The sequence below is a fragment of the Acipenser ruthenus genome, chromosome 7, assembly GCF_902713425.1.
Source record: "Acipenser ruthenus chromosome 7, fAciRut3.2 maternal haplotype, whole genome shotgun sequence".
Lineage (NCBI taxonomy): Eukaryota > Metazoa > Chordata > Actinopteri > Acipenseriformes > Acipenseridae > Acipenser > Acipenser ruthenus.
This window is the reverse complement of record NC_081195.1, coordinates 38,468,349-38,486,180: the sequence shown is the minus strand read 5'-3', so window position 1 is coordinate 38,486,180 and position 17,832 is coordinate 38,468,349. Positions and strand designations below refer to the sequence as shown.

At 37.8% G+C, this 17,832-nt stretch overlaps 1 protein-coding gene across 2 annotated transcripts in view; it reads right to left on the bottom strand.

The window, feature by feature from the left end:
- The window catches only part of LOC117415966 (lysine-specific demethylase 7B-like), a 51,607-nt gene that overhangs the window by 21,237 nt on the left and 12,538 nt on the right, over window positions 1-17,832 (bottom strand). Inside the window, exons 7-17 of one of the 2 annotated variants that reach the window (XM_034026947.3) lie at window positions 16,339-16,501; window positions 11,719-11,806; window positions 11,379-11,485; window positions 10,847-10,938; window positions 10,644-10,730; window positions 6,607-6,816; window positions 6,083-6,210; window positions 4,900-5,066; window positions 3,118-3,218; window positions 2,384-2,538; window positions 1,324-1,502 (exon numbers count right to left, since the gene is read on the bottom strand). In XM_034026947.3, the coding sequence (XP_033882838.3) occupies window positions 1,324-1,502; window positions 2,384-2,538; window positions 3,118-3,218; window positions 4,900-5,066; window positions 6,083-6,210; window positions 6,607-6,816; window positions 10,644-10,730; window positions 10,847-10,938; window positions 11,379-11,485; window positions 11,719-11,806; window positions 16,339-16,501 (1,477 nt within the window). The remainder of the gene's footprint in view (window positions 1-1,323; window positions 1,503-2,383; window positions 2,539-3,117; window positions 3,219-4,899; window positions 5,067-6,082; window positions 6,211-6,606; window positions 6,817-10,643; window positions 10,731-10,846; window positions 10,939-11,378; window positions 11,486-11,718; window positions 11,807-16,338; window positions 16,502-17,832) is intronic. The other variant, XM_034026948.3, reaches the window with a different exon arrangement.

Below are 17,832 nucleotides of genomic sequence, written 5' to 3'. Positions count from 1 at the left end.
GTTTTTTTTTTAAAATATTTCGCCCACAATTTCAGCTCTACTGAGGATCTACTGTATAGCCCAAACACATAGGCGTAATTTACACAGGGTACATGTCACTCTTACTTTTTCAACAATGGGGAAATGTCCCCCTCACATTGCATCAGTACTAAAATCTTTATTTCTCAACAACGTATTTGTATAAAAATCGGTATGCGGTCGCCACTAGGACCCAGCGGACCCTGAATAGTATGCAGCCCTTACCCTGGAATGTAACGTGGGCAATAAAAATGTAGCTGGAAAAACAGAAATGGAGTTCTTGCTGTTTAAACAAGGAATGAAAAAGAATATCCCAGAATGCCATAGCTATCCCACTGGAAAAGGGACAACGCGAAACAAATAAATATACATGTACCGTCCTGTAAGTAAATAAATATGAAATGCTAAACTGAAATCACACGCCTTTCTAGTGTTACGTTTAAAAATAATACAGAACATAATTATTGTACTCACAAGTCTTCCTATATTTTAATTCTTTCTGTACATTGTTGACTTTCACCCTTGGGAAATGCGTTGTTGTTGACAAGAAATCCATTCATTACTTCTTGGTCTTAAACGGTAAGTGAAAACAAATGATGAACGTGTATTTACTACTGTAGGTTGCATAAATACACACAAAAAAATCAATCAGGTGACAGCGGGATATTTCTTTATTTGCTCTGCTTACTGTCGTGTGCACACACATTTTAACAACGCGTAACTTTTTTTCTTTTTATTATTGGGGAACATTTAGCCGAACAGATTGTTGTTCAATTCATGTTAAAATTCGAGTTGTTACCGGAATTGTACAGTACAGTTTACAAATTACGCTTTTGGTATTCAAGAGCTTTAGTGTGTGGCATCCATTGGCGAAACACTGTGTTTCAGTAATAATCTGTAACAGACCAGTTTCTAGTCAGATAACACCATATAGGAGGCTGTGTGGTCCAGTGGTTAAAGAAAAGGGCTTGTAACAGGAGGTCCCCGCTTCAAATCCCACCTCAGCCACTGACTCATTGTGTGACCCTGAGCAAGTCACTTAACCTCCTTGTGCTCCATCTTTCGGGTGAGACATAATTGTAAGTGACTCTGCAGCTGATGCATAGTTCACACACCCTAGTCTCTGTAAGTCGCCTTGGATAAAGGCGTCTGCTAAATAAACAAAAAATATAGCAGTTAACAAAACTGCATATCACATTGACTTCAGTTTTACCGCAGGGAGTACCACGCCATACTTCGACATTTTTATAGCTGTCTGTGGCTACCACTGTACACCACCCCAACACCACACACCAAGTTACTTACCAGAGTCTGGAATTCTGGTACTGGGGTTCGACCACCACTGCTCCCTAGAATCCCAAGGCTCCTGGAAGCTCAATGTCCCCTCTGTCTGGCTGGGAAAACACTGAGGATACAGCAATCCTGCCATAGACAGCATGCCCTGAATAGCGTCTTCTTCTGTACTTGGTAAGGTAGGAAGTTCTCTGTAATTACAATTACAATTTTGTTTTTCTCGTTGCTTTAAATTCAACACCCAGCTCAGTTGAGAGGCTGTTTGCTCCCCCTCCCCCTCCCCCTCCCCTCCAGGAAAGGTCAGCTGATGGGAACTTGTCAACCGCACGCCTGGCTAAACCATTGAAGCAGCGCTGCCTCCACATCTTCTACTTTCCCAGATTTGTGGGATTTTTTGCTTGGATTGCTATTGTTCTGCCATTCGTCAATAATTTTCTTCGGGAAATTGTGCTTTGATCAACATCAAACTCAGCTGCAACTGACTTCGAATTTTGTTTATTTCTAACATTTTTAAAAATTTCAACTCGCTGAGCTAAAGTAAATGTGGTATGCCTCCTCTTAGAAGTCACCATAATGACAAGTCAAGTGGTTTGTGGTCACGCGGTCAACTCTTAATCAATGCAATTACCCGAACTAACTATACAGGCCCGTATAAAATCAATTATGCAATTAAGTGGAGTGCACTGTGTATATATTGTATATGGTATACTTTGCATAAATGTAATAAAATAAAATACGTAGGAGAGACTACAGAACTACCTATCAAATAAGAAATAAAAAAGTAAATGAACCACTAGTTCAGCACTTACAAGGAACAGACACACCATGGATGACCTAAAGTTTGTGGTTTTAGAAAAAAAAAACATTTTAGCTTTTGCTTTCTAAAAGCATGTTGCTAAAACCACCGCTATGTTTTATAAGCCCCAAGAGCACTAAAATGTTTTAACTGTTATATTATACTTAAATACAAAAGGAAGCACAGAATGAGAGAAAAAAAAAAATATTAAAATGGAAAAGTAGCATCTTCCAGACTGCATGGGAATGCACAGCGTGGAGCACAGGGCCCTCTCACCGTTTGAGTGGTTTCTCTTGGTCCCGGAGTCTCTGGCTGGCCTGGTACAGGTCCATGATGCCCCCAGAGCCTCTCTGGATCTCCCTCTTGGAGGAGGTCTCCTCTTCACCATCTTCTTCCAAGCTACCTGATTCTTCCTCGGAAGAATATTTCTGCTTTAAAACAAAATGCTATCAGAACACACATTTCCATCTAAGAAAGCAAAATGTGTCAATAGCAAGGTTTGAATATGACTGTCGATCATTGAATGAAATGTTTAGGCACAGTAATACAATGATTATCTGCTTTTCATATGAATACGTTTGTTGTTTGTTATGCATGACAAACTAGACACTTTCTTGCTCTTCTATCAAGTTTCGAATTATGTTAATTTTGATACTCATGGTCAAGAAATTGGGCTTAATCAGTGCTTTTATTTGGCATGCCAGACTTACTTTTTAAGATGCAAAGTCCTCCTCAGCTTTTTTACAACTGAACTATTCTTTTGTTATAGCTTTTCTAGTTCTATAATATGTTTGCCTGGGCTCTAGTTTCGTTTTATAATTGACGTCTTTCTATAATTATCATAGTACCAAGCTGCTTTCAATAAAACTATAAAACTGATGCACTGGGCTGCACAGTGAATACACAAATTACATGTCGGAAGAGTTTTCTACTGACTACAGTACTTTAATTGCTGGATAGGCCTTCTGAACAGCACTGTACATTGTATTAGTATCGTAAGCTGACAATACCTTTGTAGCACAACTGTCTTCAGATTCTGTTCCAGAATCTGACATGTCTGAGTGCCCTGATGCTCCATTCCTGAGTTCATATTTCACGCATTCAAAAAACACTGGAGAAAAAAAACAAAGACAGTTGTCCTAAAAGCAGTAGTCATGCTGTAATATTCCTTCACAGGGCCACTCTGATCTAATTTTTTCATTATCACTGTAATAGCAGAGTGACGTGTTAGAGAGGAAGGAAGGAAAATGAATACAAAAAGCCTTTTGGTCAGTAAAAGTAAATTAGCTCTTCAAAGCCTGCTTTTGAGGTTAGATTAAAGAAAAGCATTTGTAGAATTTAGAAAAGGACTGCATAAATATGCACATAATTTATTACAAAAAAAACATTTAAATAGTTATAGTTTAAGCTGGAAGCCACTAAAGTTAAGACATTCTTTATAAAAAAATAATGGTAACTTCAATGGTGCTACTTATAGCCACTAAAGTCAGGAAATGCCATACCACTGAGATGTGATGGGCAGAGTGGCATTCAATTATAAGGAGAGCAGTGAAAAAAGGTAATAAAATGAATTAAAAAAACTTTAGTAACATCTTTTAACAAAGTTTTTTTTCTAATGAATTTCTTCTGTCAAATTATGATAATATTATTGGTATTTGTTATGTAAGCAATAACCCACGACAGGGTGAGCAGTTAATATCTGGGTGCACACCTAGGTGTGTTGAAAGGCACGAGGCTGTAGGCCAGGGGTGTCAAACCTGTGTAGTATGGCGGGCTGATCCAATACCCTGGTGCTTGGCACAGGCAAACCCAAAATCTCACTGGCTTTTAGGTGTTTCTGTGATCTCCATGTGCTTATCACAAACATCATTCTTGCTCACACCGTTAAAATCCGTCATTCATAGTTTACAGACAATATGCGTTTTTTTCCAGCATTGCTTCGGATTATGCGAGAATATTTTGTTGTCCAAGAAGCTTGAAATTTGCATCAATACTTTCGTTTTTTTACGGGAAGGGCTTATCACATGCGACGCCATCGTAGATGGTCAATTATGTAAGCTTGCCTTGCGCACTTAATGCATGCCTGCCACAGGGCTCCCCTGGGTCCTAAACCCTGCTAGGTACAGATGGGGGTTTAAGTAACCACAGACTGTACATTACTTTTGCAGAAATTAAAGGTTTGCTGACATAAAGGGGTTTAACAGTGCAGTTTTGAGCAAAATACAGGAGAAAATCTGTCCAGGGAGTTGTCTGGGAAAAGTGTCCAAAGAAAATGGGAGAGTCCCGGCAAATAAAGGAGAGTTGACATATTCTGTGATATTACATGGGCCGGATGACATCGCTCCGGGGGCCAGCCTGCGGGCCATATGTTTGACATCCCTGCTCTAGGCAGAGTGCTTTCAATCACCCAGACGTACAGTAAGATATGTCTTGGGTTACTGCTACTACAACCCTAAATCAGCTCAGGTGCAAATGATTTGTTTGAAAGGTCACAAAATTAGTGAAATGTTTCAGCCTGTGTGTACTCAAAGTGGTAATTTTGCCCATCCATCCACTCCACTGTGTGTGCAGAAGTGTCTCCTTCCTTCTGTTCTGTCTATCGCCACTTAATTTCCAACTGTGTCCTCGGGTCCTGGTTAACTATGTCAACTCCTTTTAAGATTTTAAACACTTCAGATCATGTCCTTCTTTGCTCTAGTCTAAATAGATTCAGAAACATATCACGAGCAAAAGAGTCATGTAGAACTGTTCCTGTTAAGCAAGCTTAACCTCAGGTGTGCTGTAAAACTTACTGTTGAGCGGCTTCTGCTCTGTATCACTCTCCCTGGTCCTCTCCTGTTCAGATTCCTCTCCCCAGCGCTCCTCGCTCTTCACCACCTTGGTTTCCTTTGAAATTCCTCTGTCGTCATCACTGTTACCAGTAAATAGACTCTCCTCTCTAACTGACTGCCTTTTGTCTCTACAGGGGAAGACAGTGATTAAGGTTATAGCTGTTCTTAAATTCACTAAAACCAACCCTGTCCTCATACACAGCAAACTTGAAGTACACAGTGCGAACATCATAAATCTAGTAAATCTTGCCTAATACAGTTCTATATTTTGTTTGTCTCAGATTTTCCTACATGAAAAAGCACAAATTGTGATAAAGGACAATTCGATTTTTTAAATGGTAATGGAGAAGAAAAAATGCAGTACTTCCGATCAAAGTCGTGCGAAGGAATTAAGTCGCCATTGAAACACATCAGTCATAGGAAAAGCAGTGATTGGTACTCAAATGCAAGTCAATTCTTCTAGCTTCTGGGAGTTTTAGTTATTTTAAAGGAAATAAATAGCAAACATTTTTAATGTTTTGTTTTTTTAAAGTTTAGAAGAGTCATTGGAATTGTACAAGAACTCCCAGAAGCAGCTTACATGCGTCAAACGCGTTCCTTCAACAGGATGTGCAGCATGGAAGAGAGTACATACTTTCACCAATTTTAATGTTAATAAATTATTTTTCATATTGGAAAATGTGAGATCTACATATCAAATTTAGTGGAATTATTTTGTTAGCTATATGTACTTTAACAACACAAAATGATAAACTTTGCAACCAAAATACGAAGTAATATTATTCAAGGTCTCAAGTACTGCCAGGCTCATTCTCGCTCTGAACTTTAACACAGTTTTCTCCATTAATAAATTAGGAGTTGATTAATGCATTGACAAGTTTTTTCAAAAGTTTTACTTTAGTGAAGATATTAGCCAAAATGTGATTAAAGGGAATCATAAAATAATACTACTGAACCTGAAGAGAAAACTATAAAAAAAAAAACCAAAGAAACAAATAATTTAAAAATATAATAAAAAGCCACAGCTTACTCTTTTGCACATTAGACTGAAAATATGTCCACTTTTTTTTAATTCTCCTCCCCCCACTTTTTTGCAAACTAGAATTTTTCCCTGCTGGCTGCAAATGAAGCCACCCTTGCTTACCTGACAATTTGCCCCTTAGAAAGCACCAAGCGAATATTATTGTCATTGTTCCTCCTTTCAGGCACTGTGGACAAGGGTTGGAAGATCTTGTTAAATCTGCTGTTTAGCTTGGCGCTGTAAACGACATCCTGTAGAACACAACAGAAGAAAACAAGGAGTCAAAATCTTTTAATCCACTGCCAGTTACATGAGGGTTGTGCAAATCCTGCCTGGCCCTGCACTGTTAACACCTTGTTGTTTACATTTCTTCTTTACTGTGCTTGAATCTCTTACAGCAGGTAAATAAAAGATCTGGAGACGAGAACTCCTGAACATTTTAGTAACACATGGTTGTTGTAGCATGCATAACTGGGTCCAGGACAGTGGGTTTCAACCCATTAACGCACATGAGAAAATCCAATCTGGACAATCACTGAATATCTGTTTCATAAACAATCAAATTGACTATGGACATGAAAAGCAGAGGCTCAAATGCATAGTGTTTGTAACAGAATAGATGTGGGCTATTGTGGACATTACTCTACCTCTTCCCAAGGAGCCATCTCCAGCCTGCGCAGCACCTCCCTGGTGTGCAGTTCTAGGATATCAAGGTTTGAGGGAGCCTTGCTCCCATGATCTCTAAGTCGCCTAGCATTCCTTCTTGCTTGGGAGCTTCTCTCCAGTGTCGACTGCGTCACCGGGCACGAGATTCCCATTCCCTGAGTTTTCATTGGCTTGCTACCACCATGGTCCTCCTACAGAAAGTAACAAAGAATGGTTAGAAACATGCAGAGTTGTTTAGTAAGCATCTACATCTTTATATTGATACAATGCCTTTCATTAGATTTTTGGATAGTAGAAAGTTATCCAATCATGCCAAATATGTGTGAAAAATTTGGTCAGAAATAACAGTAAAGAATAAAACAAAAAACACATTCTACTGTACAAAAAGGCTATTTACCAGGCATTGCACCTGAAATCCATGTTTTTTACAGCACCAGGGTCGCAGGATCAGAAAAAAGGCGCTTGTATAGCACACAGTGTTTAGCTGCAGTTATATTCTGCGTCCTACATAAAAACGAGGCACGGATCATATCATAACAATCTACTTTACTATCCCGATGTCTAATACTACTGCGGAGTGCAGCTTTTCATGACTTTGGTGGCTGAAAACATACCTACAATCACGGTTATCACTTATTTCATGATTTCCTTGGAATTTACCCATTGTCATATAATATGTAGTTCCCTGTGAAAATTCTCATTTCCGAAAGAATAGTGTAATTTTGAATAGTTGTCAGACACATGACCAGTTACACTTAATTGATTAACCTGGTAGCCGGTTAAGTTTGTTTCTGGTAATTGATTGAACATGCTGCATAGAGCTGCAGGATTTTTTTAAAATGTCTTCAACGAAAAGGACACCAACCAAAAATCGGAAATATTTCTAAAGATCGCTCTGCCTGGTACAAGAAGGGAACTTTCATGTCTCTATTGTTTTTACATGTATTTATGTTTTTATTTTGTTTGATAAGTCAGCGATGACGAAAATAAAAAATGTCTTTAAAAAGGTGAACATAAAAAATGAAATATAGTTTCAGAATAAAGTTTTCAGATGTACTTGTCATTTTAGAGGGAAAATGCAGCTGTCTCTGCAAACAATTTTAAGCAGTAAATGCTTAGGACAAGCAAGCGAACTAACTTGAACAGGATCATCACAAATCTGATTTGGTATGCTGCAATCAGGATCTTGTTTAGTCTGATTTAGCAGATGATCTACCTGTGATTGACTTCTGGTACGCTGCAATCGGGATTAGAAATTGGACTAAACCTGCTTAATCCACTGGTTAGACACATCAAGTAGACTATACCTGCTTAATCCACTTGTGATCAAAATTTTATTGTGTTTTTATACAGCACAAAAACAACACCACTACATACAATAATGCACACATTTTTCCCCTGCAAATGTCACAGACAGATGCACCCTGGAATAAAACTCACAAAATTGCCATACCCCTGTAAGGAATGAGCAGTGAGCTTTTCTGGAGGGTGCATGTTGGCCTGCTCATAGGCAGTCTTGACTGTGTCTGTGATCCAAATACAGCGAACAAGGGGTGGGGCGGGGCTGGAGATGCAGTACTGAATGGCCTGTTGGTATGCAGTGCCTTTTAAACCTGTTTTACTGTGAAAAAAACACTTTTAAACAGCGCGTCTAAAATAAACTGCGTGTGTGAAAATAAATTGGACTTGACGCGCCTGAGACACGCTGAATAAAAGGGCCACAAATGGTTAATTTTAAACTGGGCAACATACTTTGGGTTTTGTAGTAAAGTTAAATTGAATTGCCAGCATGTTGATGTTTTGCACTGCAGGGAAGAATTGAAATTCACACTGGTTGTGATTGGACAGAATCACAGGAAGCACTGTTATTATATTGGCAGATGTAACTAAATCAGGTGAAGACAGAATATAGTCAATTCTTGAAAGCTTTTATGACGCAAGGAAAAACAACTGTAGGAAGGATTTTGTAGACGCCAGATATCTAAAACATTCAGGTCTTGTGCTAATCGATTTAATGCTGGGATGCCGATTGCTGATAACCAGAAAAGTCATCGTTTGATCTGTCCCCAAATCTCACCCCTCCATCCCTTCATTACTAATGTAAAATTAAAAGTACAACATTATCAGGTTATTTAAAACAATATAATCATTCTATTTCTCTCTTTCCTAGTTACATCCCAGCCATCATGAACCGACAGCAGTTCCTCATACATTTTCATCGAGAACCTCCCTGTAAACATACAGGATTATAGAAGACTATATAATACTTATCAGTCCATTCGAGTTGGATATGTGGTACGTGGGCGCCCTCACAAGGACACTTGAAAGCAAAGGATTATTTGAACATAGACCAAGATTTCAACAGATATACCAGGCCAAATGACCAAAAAATAGAAATTTTTTAACCGAACAGTATCTGAAATTCATTTCTTCAGTCCAAGAAATTCAATTTGGATCTTCCATCTGAACTGTTGTGTCTTGTCAGGTAGAAAAGTGAGTCATTTTCTGCTGGAACCGTGATGGGAATTACTGATTTTGCTCAGAAAATGTTCTGCCTCAACAGCCGATGAGAAAGTGAGATGTTCTCCTTTGTAAGAAAATCATAGGGTAGCTGGATAAATTAAAAAGGAAGTGACACCCAGCGCTTGTAGCTCTCTCCGAATTCCAGCGTAAGCTTTTCACCTCTGTGCAGTAGCCGTGCTGTAATCAGTGAAAAATCTGCGGGTTTTAGCAGCGTCTTGAATAGGACTCTTTTCTCTGGCTCCCTGTAGAATAGCCTGCCGATCGTTGTACTGGAGAACCTTGAAGATCATGGTGCGTGTTACTTCAGAACCATTCGAGTTACCATTGTAGACTCTGTGTGCACGTCTGATCGGTACTGGGTTGCCAGTGAGGGAAGCATTTTTTTGCATAAAGCCGACAGGATTGTCTCCTTCCCGGTTCTGGATCTATCTTTGAAATCAGCTATTTTGAGATACAGTTTGTCCATCTCAGAAGTGCAGTGCCCAATATCACGCTTCATTACTCTCATCTCTGATTGCAGACCATCCAACTTAGCAATCAGCCCTCGAACTACTGTCATCTGGAAATCCATGTTTGTTCTTAGAGATTCTCTGGTTTCCCGAAGCAAAACTTTCACTCCTTCCATCGCACCATTCATGGCCTTAGAGATCACTGCCTCGAGGGATTTGTGTTGCTTGGGAAACGGCGTTCACGATGCAGGCCTCTGAGGGATTTTGCGAAGATGGGTCTGAAATAGGGTTGCCACCAGTTCTGGTTTTGCCTAGATTGTTCTCTTTTTGAGGAAGCTGTCCTGGGAAATCTGTAAGACTTCCCGGGACATTAATTGTCAAAGTATATGATTTATTGATTTATTTTTGTACAAAATGACACTGGGAACCCTAGTCTAGTTTCCCAGTCGGGGTTTAAGCTGGCAAAGCTGTGTCTTTTTTATGCGCCGACATTTTGACAGCGAGGAAAATAGAAAAACCGTCCAAAAAAAAAAAAAGTATAACCTTCACCAAAAAAGAAGGGGATGGGGTAGTTCTCTTCAACCACTGTGTGTGTAGGTCAGGTTAACCTCTCCTCTTTAGGTTTTCACAAAACATTTCACTGCTGTTTTTTCTTAAAGATATTGGAAAAAGACAAATTTTGGTTGATGGCTCTTATCTGGGGAAAACATTCACCTCCTCAATGTTGTTTAGAACTACAGTGCCAAGAAGCGCAAGTTCTGGTAAAGTTTGTGGTTTTATCTTTTTTTGGACAAAAATAACACATCTAATATGCTTTGGCTTCATTTAGTAATTGTGAACACATATACATAGCAGTATAACTTACCTTGTTATTCCAACAGATCAAGTTTGCACACAAAACATATCACAAAACAGAGAGGAAACGAAAAATCATCATTCAGATAATCTGCATTATTCCAGTTTTGGTTTTACTTCCCCTTTATATACACAGATTCTGCCTGCCCATGTTTTCCTCTCGCCCCACTAAGTCCCAAGCTGTACCTTACCTCCTGGTAGCGGATTTCCTTTGAAAGTTCCTTAATGAGATTGCCCGGTCTGATATGGTCAGGAACCTCAGTAGCAGGTTCTGTTACCTGCAAACAAGAAAGAATGAAAGAAAAAAAAAAACTCAGACTAAGAAGAAATTATTTTCATGGACAGCTCACCTCAAACGTGGAGGTCTGTTAGTTTATAAGCAGTAATCATATACCTCTCTCTTTAGCCAAGATTTCAGTGCAGTAGTTAAAGCTTTCACTCCCTCTAACAAAAAGTATGGGGGCTGGCAGCTGTCTTCCCTCAATTCTACAGGTTAATAAAAAGGAAGAATAAGAACACAGTGGGTCAAGATTCTGCAACAGTTTAACTCATTTTTCTCATCCAATAGAACATTTGTGGGTATGCAAATTTATTTGAGGACATTAATGGTTCATTTGCAGTGGATTTAGAAAACTGTCAGCATTGCGTCCGTATCTTTCCTTCGCATTGCTCAACATATACACACACAATACAGAAGTCACAGTAGGTAAAACAATGTTAAACCTTGCTATGACTCATAACTTTAGCTCTTTCAACACTGCAGGCCAGGTAATTACATTTGTACTACTTAAGACTCATTTAATTAGTTATAGTAGGGTTAGTTAGTATAATTACATTGAAGTACACTGTTTAAGTGAAAGGCAACAAAGATGATAGAACTAACACTGTTGATTAATAACTTAAATATAGGGGTAACATAATTTTACCTTTAAGGGTTTCCAGCAGATTCTTGGCCACATACCAGCAGATAGCCTCGAAGTAGGGAAATTTAAAGAGATCAGGAGTCTTAAGTCGTCTCTCCATCTCATAACACCTGCAGGGGGAAGGGGGTAGAATGAAAACAGGGAGGTCACAGATTGCAATGGTCATACCAGGAAAAATTACATTTTTGAAAGATACCACAGGCAAAGTACAGCAAATTCTATACCAAAGTAGAACTTTCATTTCACAGGGATAGAACTGTGAATTACCATTTCACTCCTGGAGTTTATAAAGAGTGAGGGGCTCAGTTGAAATATGTAATATAAATAGATAAAATCAACTCACCTGAGCTGCATGCCTATATTAAGGTTATGAAGGAAGTTCCCCCCAAAAGCCATGCAATCCTGAGAGGTGAGAACAGCATGGATCCATCCTATCAGATACAAGCACAGATTTGAATATGATATAACTACATATATGTCATATTATATAAAGAAAAAGCTATGAAAAATTAAATATGCTAATATTTTACAAAAATGCCAAAATGTACAGACATATGTATACAATAAGGCCTCCAAACCCCGAGAAGTCAGTATATTTGACGTCACAGACACCCTGAAGGGCTTTATTGCGTGTGTGTGTATGTATGTATTTATTAATTAATTTATTAATTAATTAATTAATTAATTAATTAATTAATTAATTAATTAATTATCTCCTTACGCCAATAAAGGGACCACAAAAATAGTATAACTGGACTACACATTATGTTAAGCTAAATTGATTTAATTGAAACCTGCAAAAGTAAGTAAATATATTTATTTTTGATGTGTTCAATTTTACATTGCCATTGAAAAGATCCATCAGGAGGCGGAGTTGAGAAATAAACATTTCGCGATTTGAGAATTTACAAAGAACAAAAAGGTTATTTCAGTCTTTGGGCAAATTATTTTGATCGATATAAAGCTATCCACTGAAATTTCTTCCCAAACAGATTTTAAAGATGCTGCTCAATCTGCGATTAGCAAGTAATTGTGGGGTGTTAAAAAAGGGCATCAAGTGAAAATATAAACTTTTTAATACAATATTTTTTTATTGAATAAAAATAAAATCAGTCAATTATATTTATAAAATACACGTCATTGATGTATTATTTATGCAGGAAGTTAACCAATTGAGACCTTCATTTGCAAGGGGGTCGTGGTAAGCAATTTAGGAGGATAGTGATCTCAAACATTAAAACTCCAAGCGAGTTTGAAATAGCGTTTGTAATATTCTCTCCTTGTTATTTAGAAAATACTGTGAGGAAAAAATGAATTAATTAAAAATGATTAAAAATATAATTAAAAATGTACTGTTGTATTCATTTTATAAGACTATTGTATACACAGTATTTAAACTGCAAAATCAAATGTCAATCCATGTTTGTTTAATCAGTTTTTAAGCAAAAGAAAAATAAAGAAAGAAAGTATGGTTCTTAAATGTTTAATATTCTCAGAAATCATAGTAAGGGGTGAACTACCACGTTTTAGAAAACAGGTTTTTTTGGAATAAAGTCGGAGACTGCTTTTTGACAGCAAGAAACCCTTCTTACAGGGTTTTTATTTGAGATGACAACATTTTCAAAAGAAACAATACTGAGAGCTCCACTGGGCTACTGAGTCATTTTAAAACACAGTTTTGATTGTTTAGATAATAACAGTCAGATAAATTAAATCTCTCTCTCTCTCTCTCTCTCTCTCTCGTCAAAAGTGTACATACCCCAATGGAAATTTATAATTTCTAGAAATTTCTCAAACAAAATTTAATGTTGTTGTCCATCAAATCAACAGTACGAAGGTCATTCTTGACATCAGGATTTAAATGATGTGTTACAGTAAGAATAACTCTGTAAAAGGCTAAAATATGCACAAGAACAAGGAAATTGGACTATGGAACAATGGTTGAAGGTGCTTTGAACTGTTGATGGATGGACAACGACAGCTGTGCCTTCTGCCAGTTCTGTTGTCAATTCAACACTTGTCTTCCTTCACAGTTTAGGTGCATATAGTGAGTAGCAATGTAAAGCACTTGGGTATTATTATTATTTGTGTCACTCATATTTAAATACCGGTACAATGTGTCAGTTTGTATATTATATGAAATGGTATCATATGGTATCATATATCATATGGTATGTACATGTGCCCCCTCCCATGTAATTCCTGGCGTTGGGTCTGCTGGTTACCTCGCTCCATTTTGAGGTTTCTCCTCTAATCAGTACTTTCTGTTTATATGAGGAGGAGGTTAAATGTCAGCAAAACTTGCAAAGAAAATACACAAAATGAAATTTACTGGTTGCCTAAGCATTCAGCCCCTTAAGTCAGTACTTGGCAGAAGCACCTTTTGCAGCAATTACTGCTATGTGTCTTTATGGATAGGTCTCTACTAGCTTTGCACAGTAGGATTGCACTTTGTATTTTCTAGCATCTCTGCAGTATCATCTACATGCTTTTTCGCAAACTCCATACGTGCTTTAAGATGAGGCTTTTTGAGTAATGGCTTCTTTCTTGCCAGCAGTCCATCCAGGCCAGCATTGTGTAGGGACCGGCTTATTGTTGATGTCTGAACACCAACTCCCATCTCAGATACAGAACTTTGCAGATCTCTCAAGGTCATTGTTGGCTTTAGAGTGACATCCTGAACCAGTTTCCTGCTTGCCCGGCTGCTCAGTTTGGGAGGGCAACCTGATCTGGGTAGTGTCTGGGTGGTAGGATGCATCTTCCACTTCTTAATGATGGACTTCACTGCGCTGAGAGGGATAATCAACGCCTTTGAAATTTGTGTTCAGTTTAACCACTACAGTATTGAATAAAAAAAAGTTTGTTTGAAAAACTGTGCATAGATTATTTGTAATTCAACAAAATGTGACATTATTGGTAGGGGGTGAATACTTCTGCAAACCACTGTATATGGGTTCATTTATGTATTCTATAGTAACTATGACACTGTCTAAACTCTCAAAGGAGTTCTAAACAAGTTTTGCATTTGAGCTTTACCAAAGTAATATGTGCAATTTGACCATAGCTGAAATTTGATTGGCTCACGGCGGCCATGTTTTTTTATGTAGCAACATGCTTTTAACAAACTTAATAGACAACCTTGCAAGGCTATGTATGCAAAGTCTTCCAAAACACAGAAATATAATAACATAATTGCAATATGAAACATATATACATATAGACTGATATTTACAGTGTCGTGAAAAAGTATTTGCCATCTGATTTTCTGCTTCCTGATGCAGCAAAGCACCCCCAAACCATGACACTACCACCACCATGCTTGACCGTTGGTATGAGGTTCTTACTGTGGAATGCAGTGTTTGGTTTTCGCCAGACATGATGGAGCCCATGTCGGCCAAAAAGTTCCACTTTTGACTCATCTGTCCATAGAACATTGTTCCAGAACTCTTGAGGATCATCCAGGTGTTTTTTGGCAAACTTGAGACGAGCATTCATGTTCTTCTAGTGAGCAATGAATCCCATTTTTGCCCAGTGTCTTTCTGATGGTGGAGTCATGAACACTGACCTTAGCCGAGGCGAGAGAGGCCTGCAGATCCCTGAGTGGTGTTCTAGGGTTCTTTGTGACTTCCTGGATGATTTTACGCCTTGCTCTTGGAGAGATTTTGGCAGGACGGCCACTCCTGGGATGATTCACTACTGTCTCAAACTTTCTCCATTTGGACAATATGGCTCTGACTGTGGTTCGGTGGAGCCCCAGAGCCTTAGAAATGGCTTTGTAACCCTTTCCAGACTGATAGGCATCAACAACTTTTTTCCAGAGGTCTTCAGGAATTTATTTTGTTCGTGGCATGATGTGACAACTTCACTCTGATGGTAAGGGCCAAAGTTTGTCAGAATTATATTGAGCAGGGCTGGCCCAAATCAGGCCTGGTTGTTAACCAAAGTACTCAAACAGCGGACCCTAATTATCCCTTTAATTGGGTTAAGTTAGCTAGGGGGACAATAACTTTCACACCTGAAGATTGCATGTTTGATTACCTTGCACACCAAACAAATGAAAGAAGCACCAAACTTTGGTGTCATTTTTTCTTTCAGACTCCCTCTATATATTACTACAACCCACAAAAATTTTTGACCAAATACAATGTGAAAAATGTTGCTTTGCCATGCCAGTTGCATAGAGCTGTACAAGCCAACATCAGCAGCAGTTTGAATTTTAATTTATTATTATTTTTTATTTTTTTTTAAATCAGTATTTAAATCGTATAACGAAGGCCATATAGCGAGGATGTAAATAGTATATCTACACTCAGCTGACGGTTTGGACCCGAGACTGTTGCTGCACGCAGTACTGTACAAGCAAGCACCATACATTTAAAATACAATTACCGGTACATTTTATTAATCACATTAAAGAAATGAAAAAAGCGATGTTAACATGCTACGTTTATACACACCATAGGGGCTACAGAAAACTTTTTTTTTTTTTTTTTTTCAGTCAGTGATAATAACTACTGCATTCGATTTGTTTTTTCCTGGGTTGAGAAATAAAGTTAACAATTTAATAAAGGTAACAACAAGATAACAAAATGTGAATCTTGGTAAGCAGAGTACAGTAGCTTGTAATTTATATATATATATATATATATATATATATATATATATATATATATATATAGAAATTTCCCAAGCTATTAATTCACAGCAATGCAGAAAAATCATTTTGACATGACAAATGTTAGTCTATGCAATTTTTGTATTGGCCTCCATAATCTTAGAGGAAAAAAAAAAAAAAAAAAAACAGGATTCTAGGCATTTAAATAATCCTGCTGGTGTGAATGTGAGTAAGCGTAATAAATTGCCATTAATAAGAAACAAATTTATAATACAGGATAAAGCGCACACATTATCAGGCAAATGCTGTAAATGTTTGGATTTGAGAGACTCATTGTGAACTCCTTACCTGTGGGAATGAAAAGAGTTGTTCCCTGCTGCACAACACACTTGTAACACTTATCCACCTTCTCCCCAAAAAACACCTCACTCTGATTGGGGGACGAACTCCATGCTTCGTATAGTGCAAGGTTTGCCTTGGTTGGCTTTATCAAGTAAAAAATCTTTTCGCCCTTGTTGGGGGAGGGGGGAGACAGAATAACAAAATGAAACAATTTTTAGGCAGAGGCATTTCGTTGGTCATTTAGAATTGGTTTCTTGGAGAATGTAATGCAAGTTGGTTCATCACACATCAATAAAACCTGAAGTTTAAAAAATATATATAACAGTTCATTAAGCACAGGACAGTTTATAGAAAAATTTGTGAGCCAATGTCTACAATAAGCGTTGTTTGAAATGTTTTCAGGAATAAACATGTTGCCTTTCTGGGTTTAGAAAAAATTTCGTTAAGGCAACATGCTTGTGTAGAAAGCATAACTTCTGTCCTAGAAGCACTCGGTGGACTCGAATCAGGAGAACTGGATAAATCTAAGGCAGTGGTTCCCAACTCCAGGTGGTCTGCAGACAACACCCCAAATTCAGTTAAGTTGTGCTACTACAATATGTATACCTAAGCAACACAACAAACTGCTTTAACCATGTGATATACAATTATAAGATGTGTATGAAGACTGCATTTTTCCCCTTTATCTGTTTTCTTTTATTACAGGTATGTTTATAAATCAATATATATTACAGCTCCCTTTGATGCAATACCACGCATCGCCTTGAAAGCCGCCATTAACTGAAACAGCTTTCTAATGTGAAACAAATACCAACTAAATAACTCATACATTATGAAGACACGTTTGTCTTGTCAAAATTAGACTTCTTTTTAGCCAGCATTATTTAAAAAGATGTTTACATCTAGCATCCATGTAAATGCACATCTTTCTAATCTGTGCTCATTCTACTGCTTGTAATCTGGCTGTCCCAGCCTTTTCATTATGCATAAAAGCAGCACACTGCACTGAATATTCAACTCTGCTGGAATGACATCATTAAAAAAAAAAAAAAAAAACACATTAAAACCACCGTTTTAGTACTTTTCATTTTCAACAATATAGAATATAAGCTACAGTGTTGCCAGAGATATAGGAATATACCTAGTATTGCCATATGTTTTTGGAGAGGTTAGCTGCATATAGTAACAGAAGTTAATGACACAAAAAGAGGCTATATTTGTTGCTTGACTTATGAAGTGTACCGTAGTGTGAATGATCGATTTCAGCTCCATGTTATTATACGAGTTTATTCAGCTAGGTTTAATAGCTCACAAGACTATATGCCAAAAGCAAATGCTATTAACACCACAAATAATGTGTACAGTCTGTTCTTGACGCAGTCATATTTAACCAAAATGCTATAATGCTGTGTGCCACCAATCCTGTTAAATGTACACATCGCCAACAAAAAGTGGCAGAAATCCTCCTGTACACTCTCCAATCATTTTATATTTCTTTAA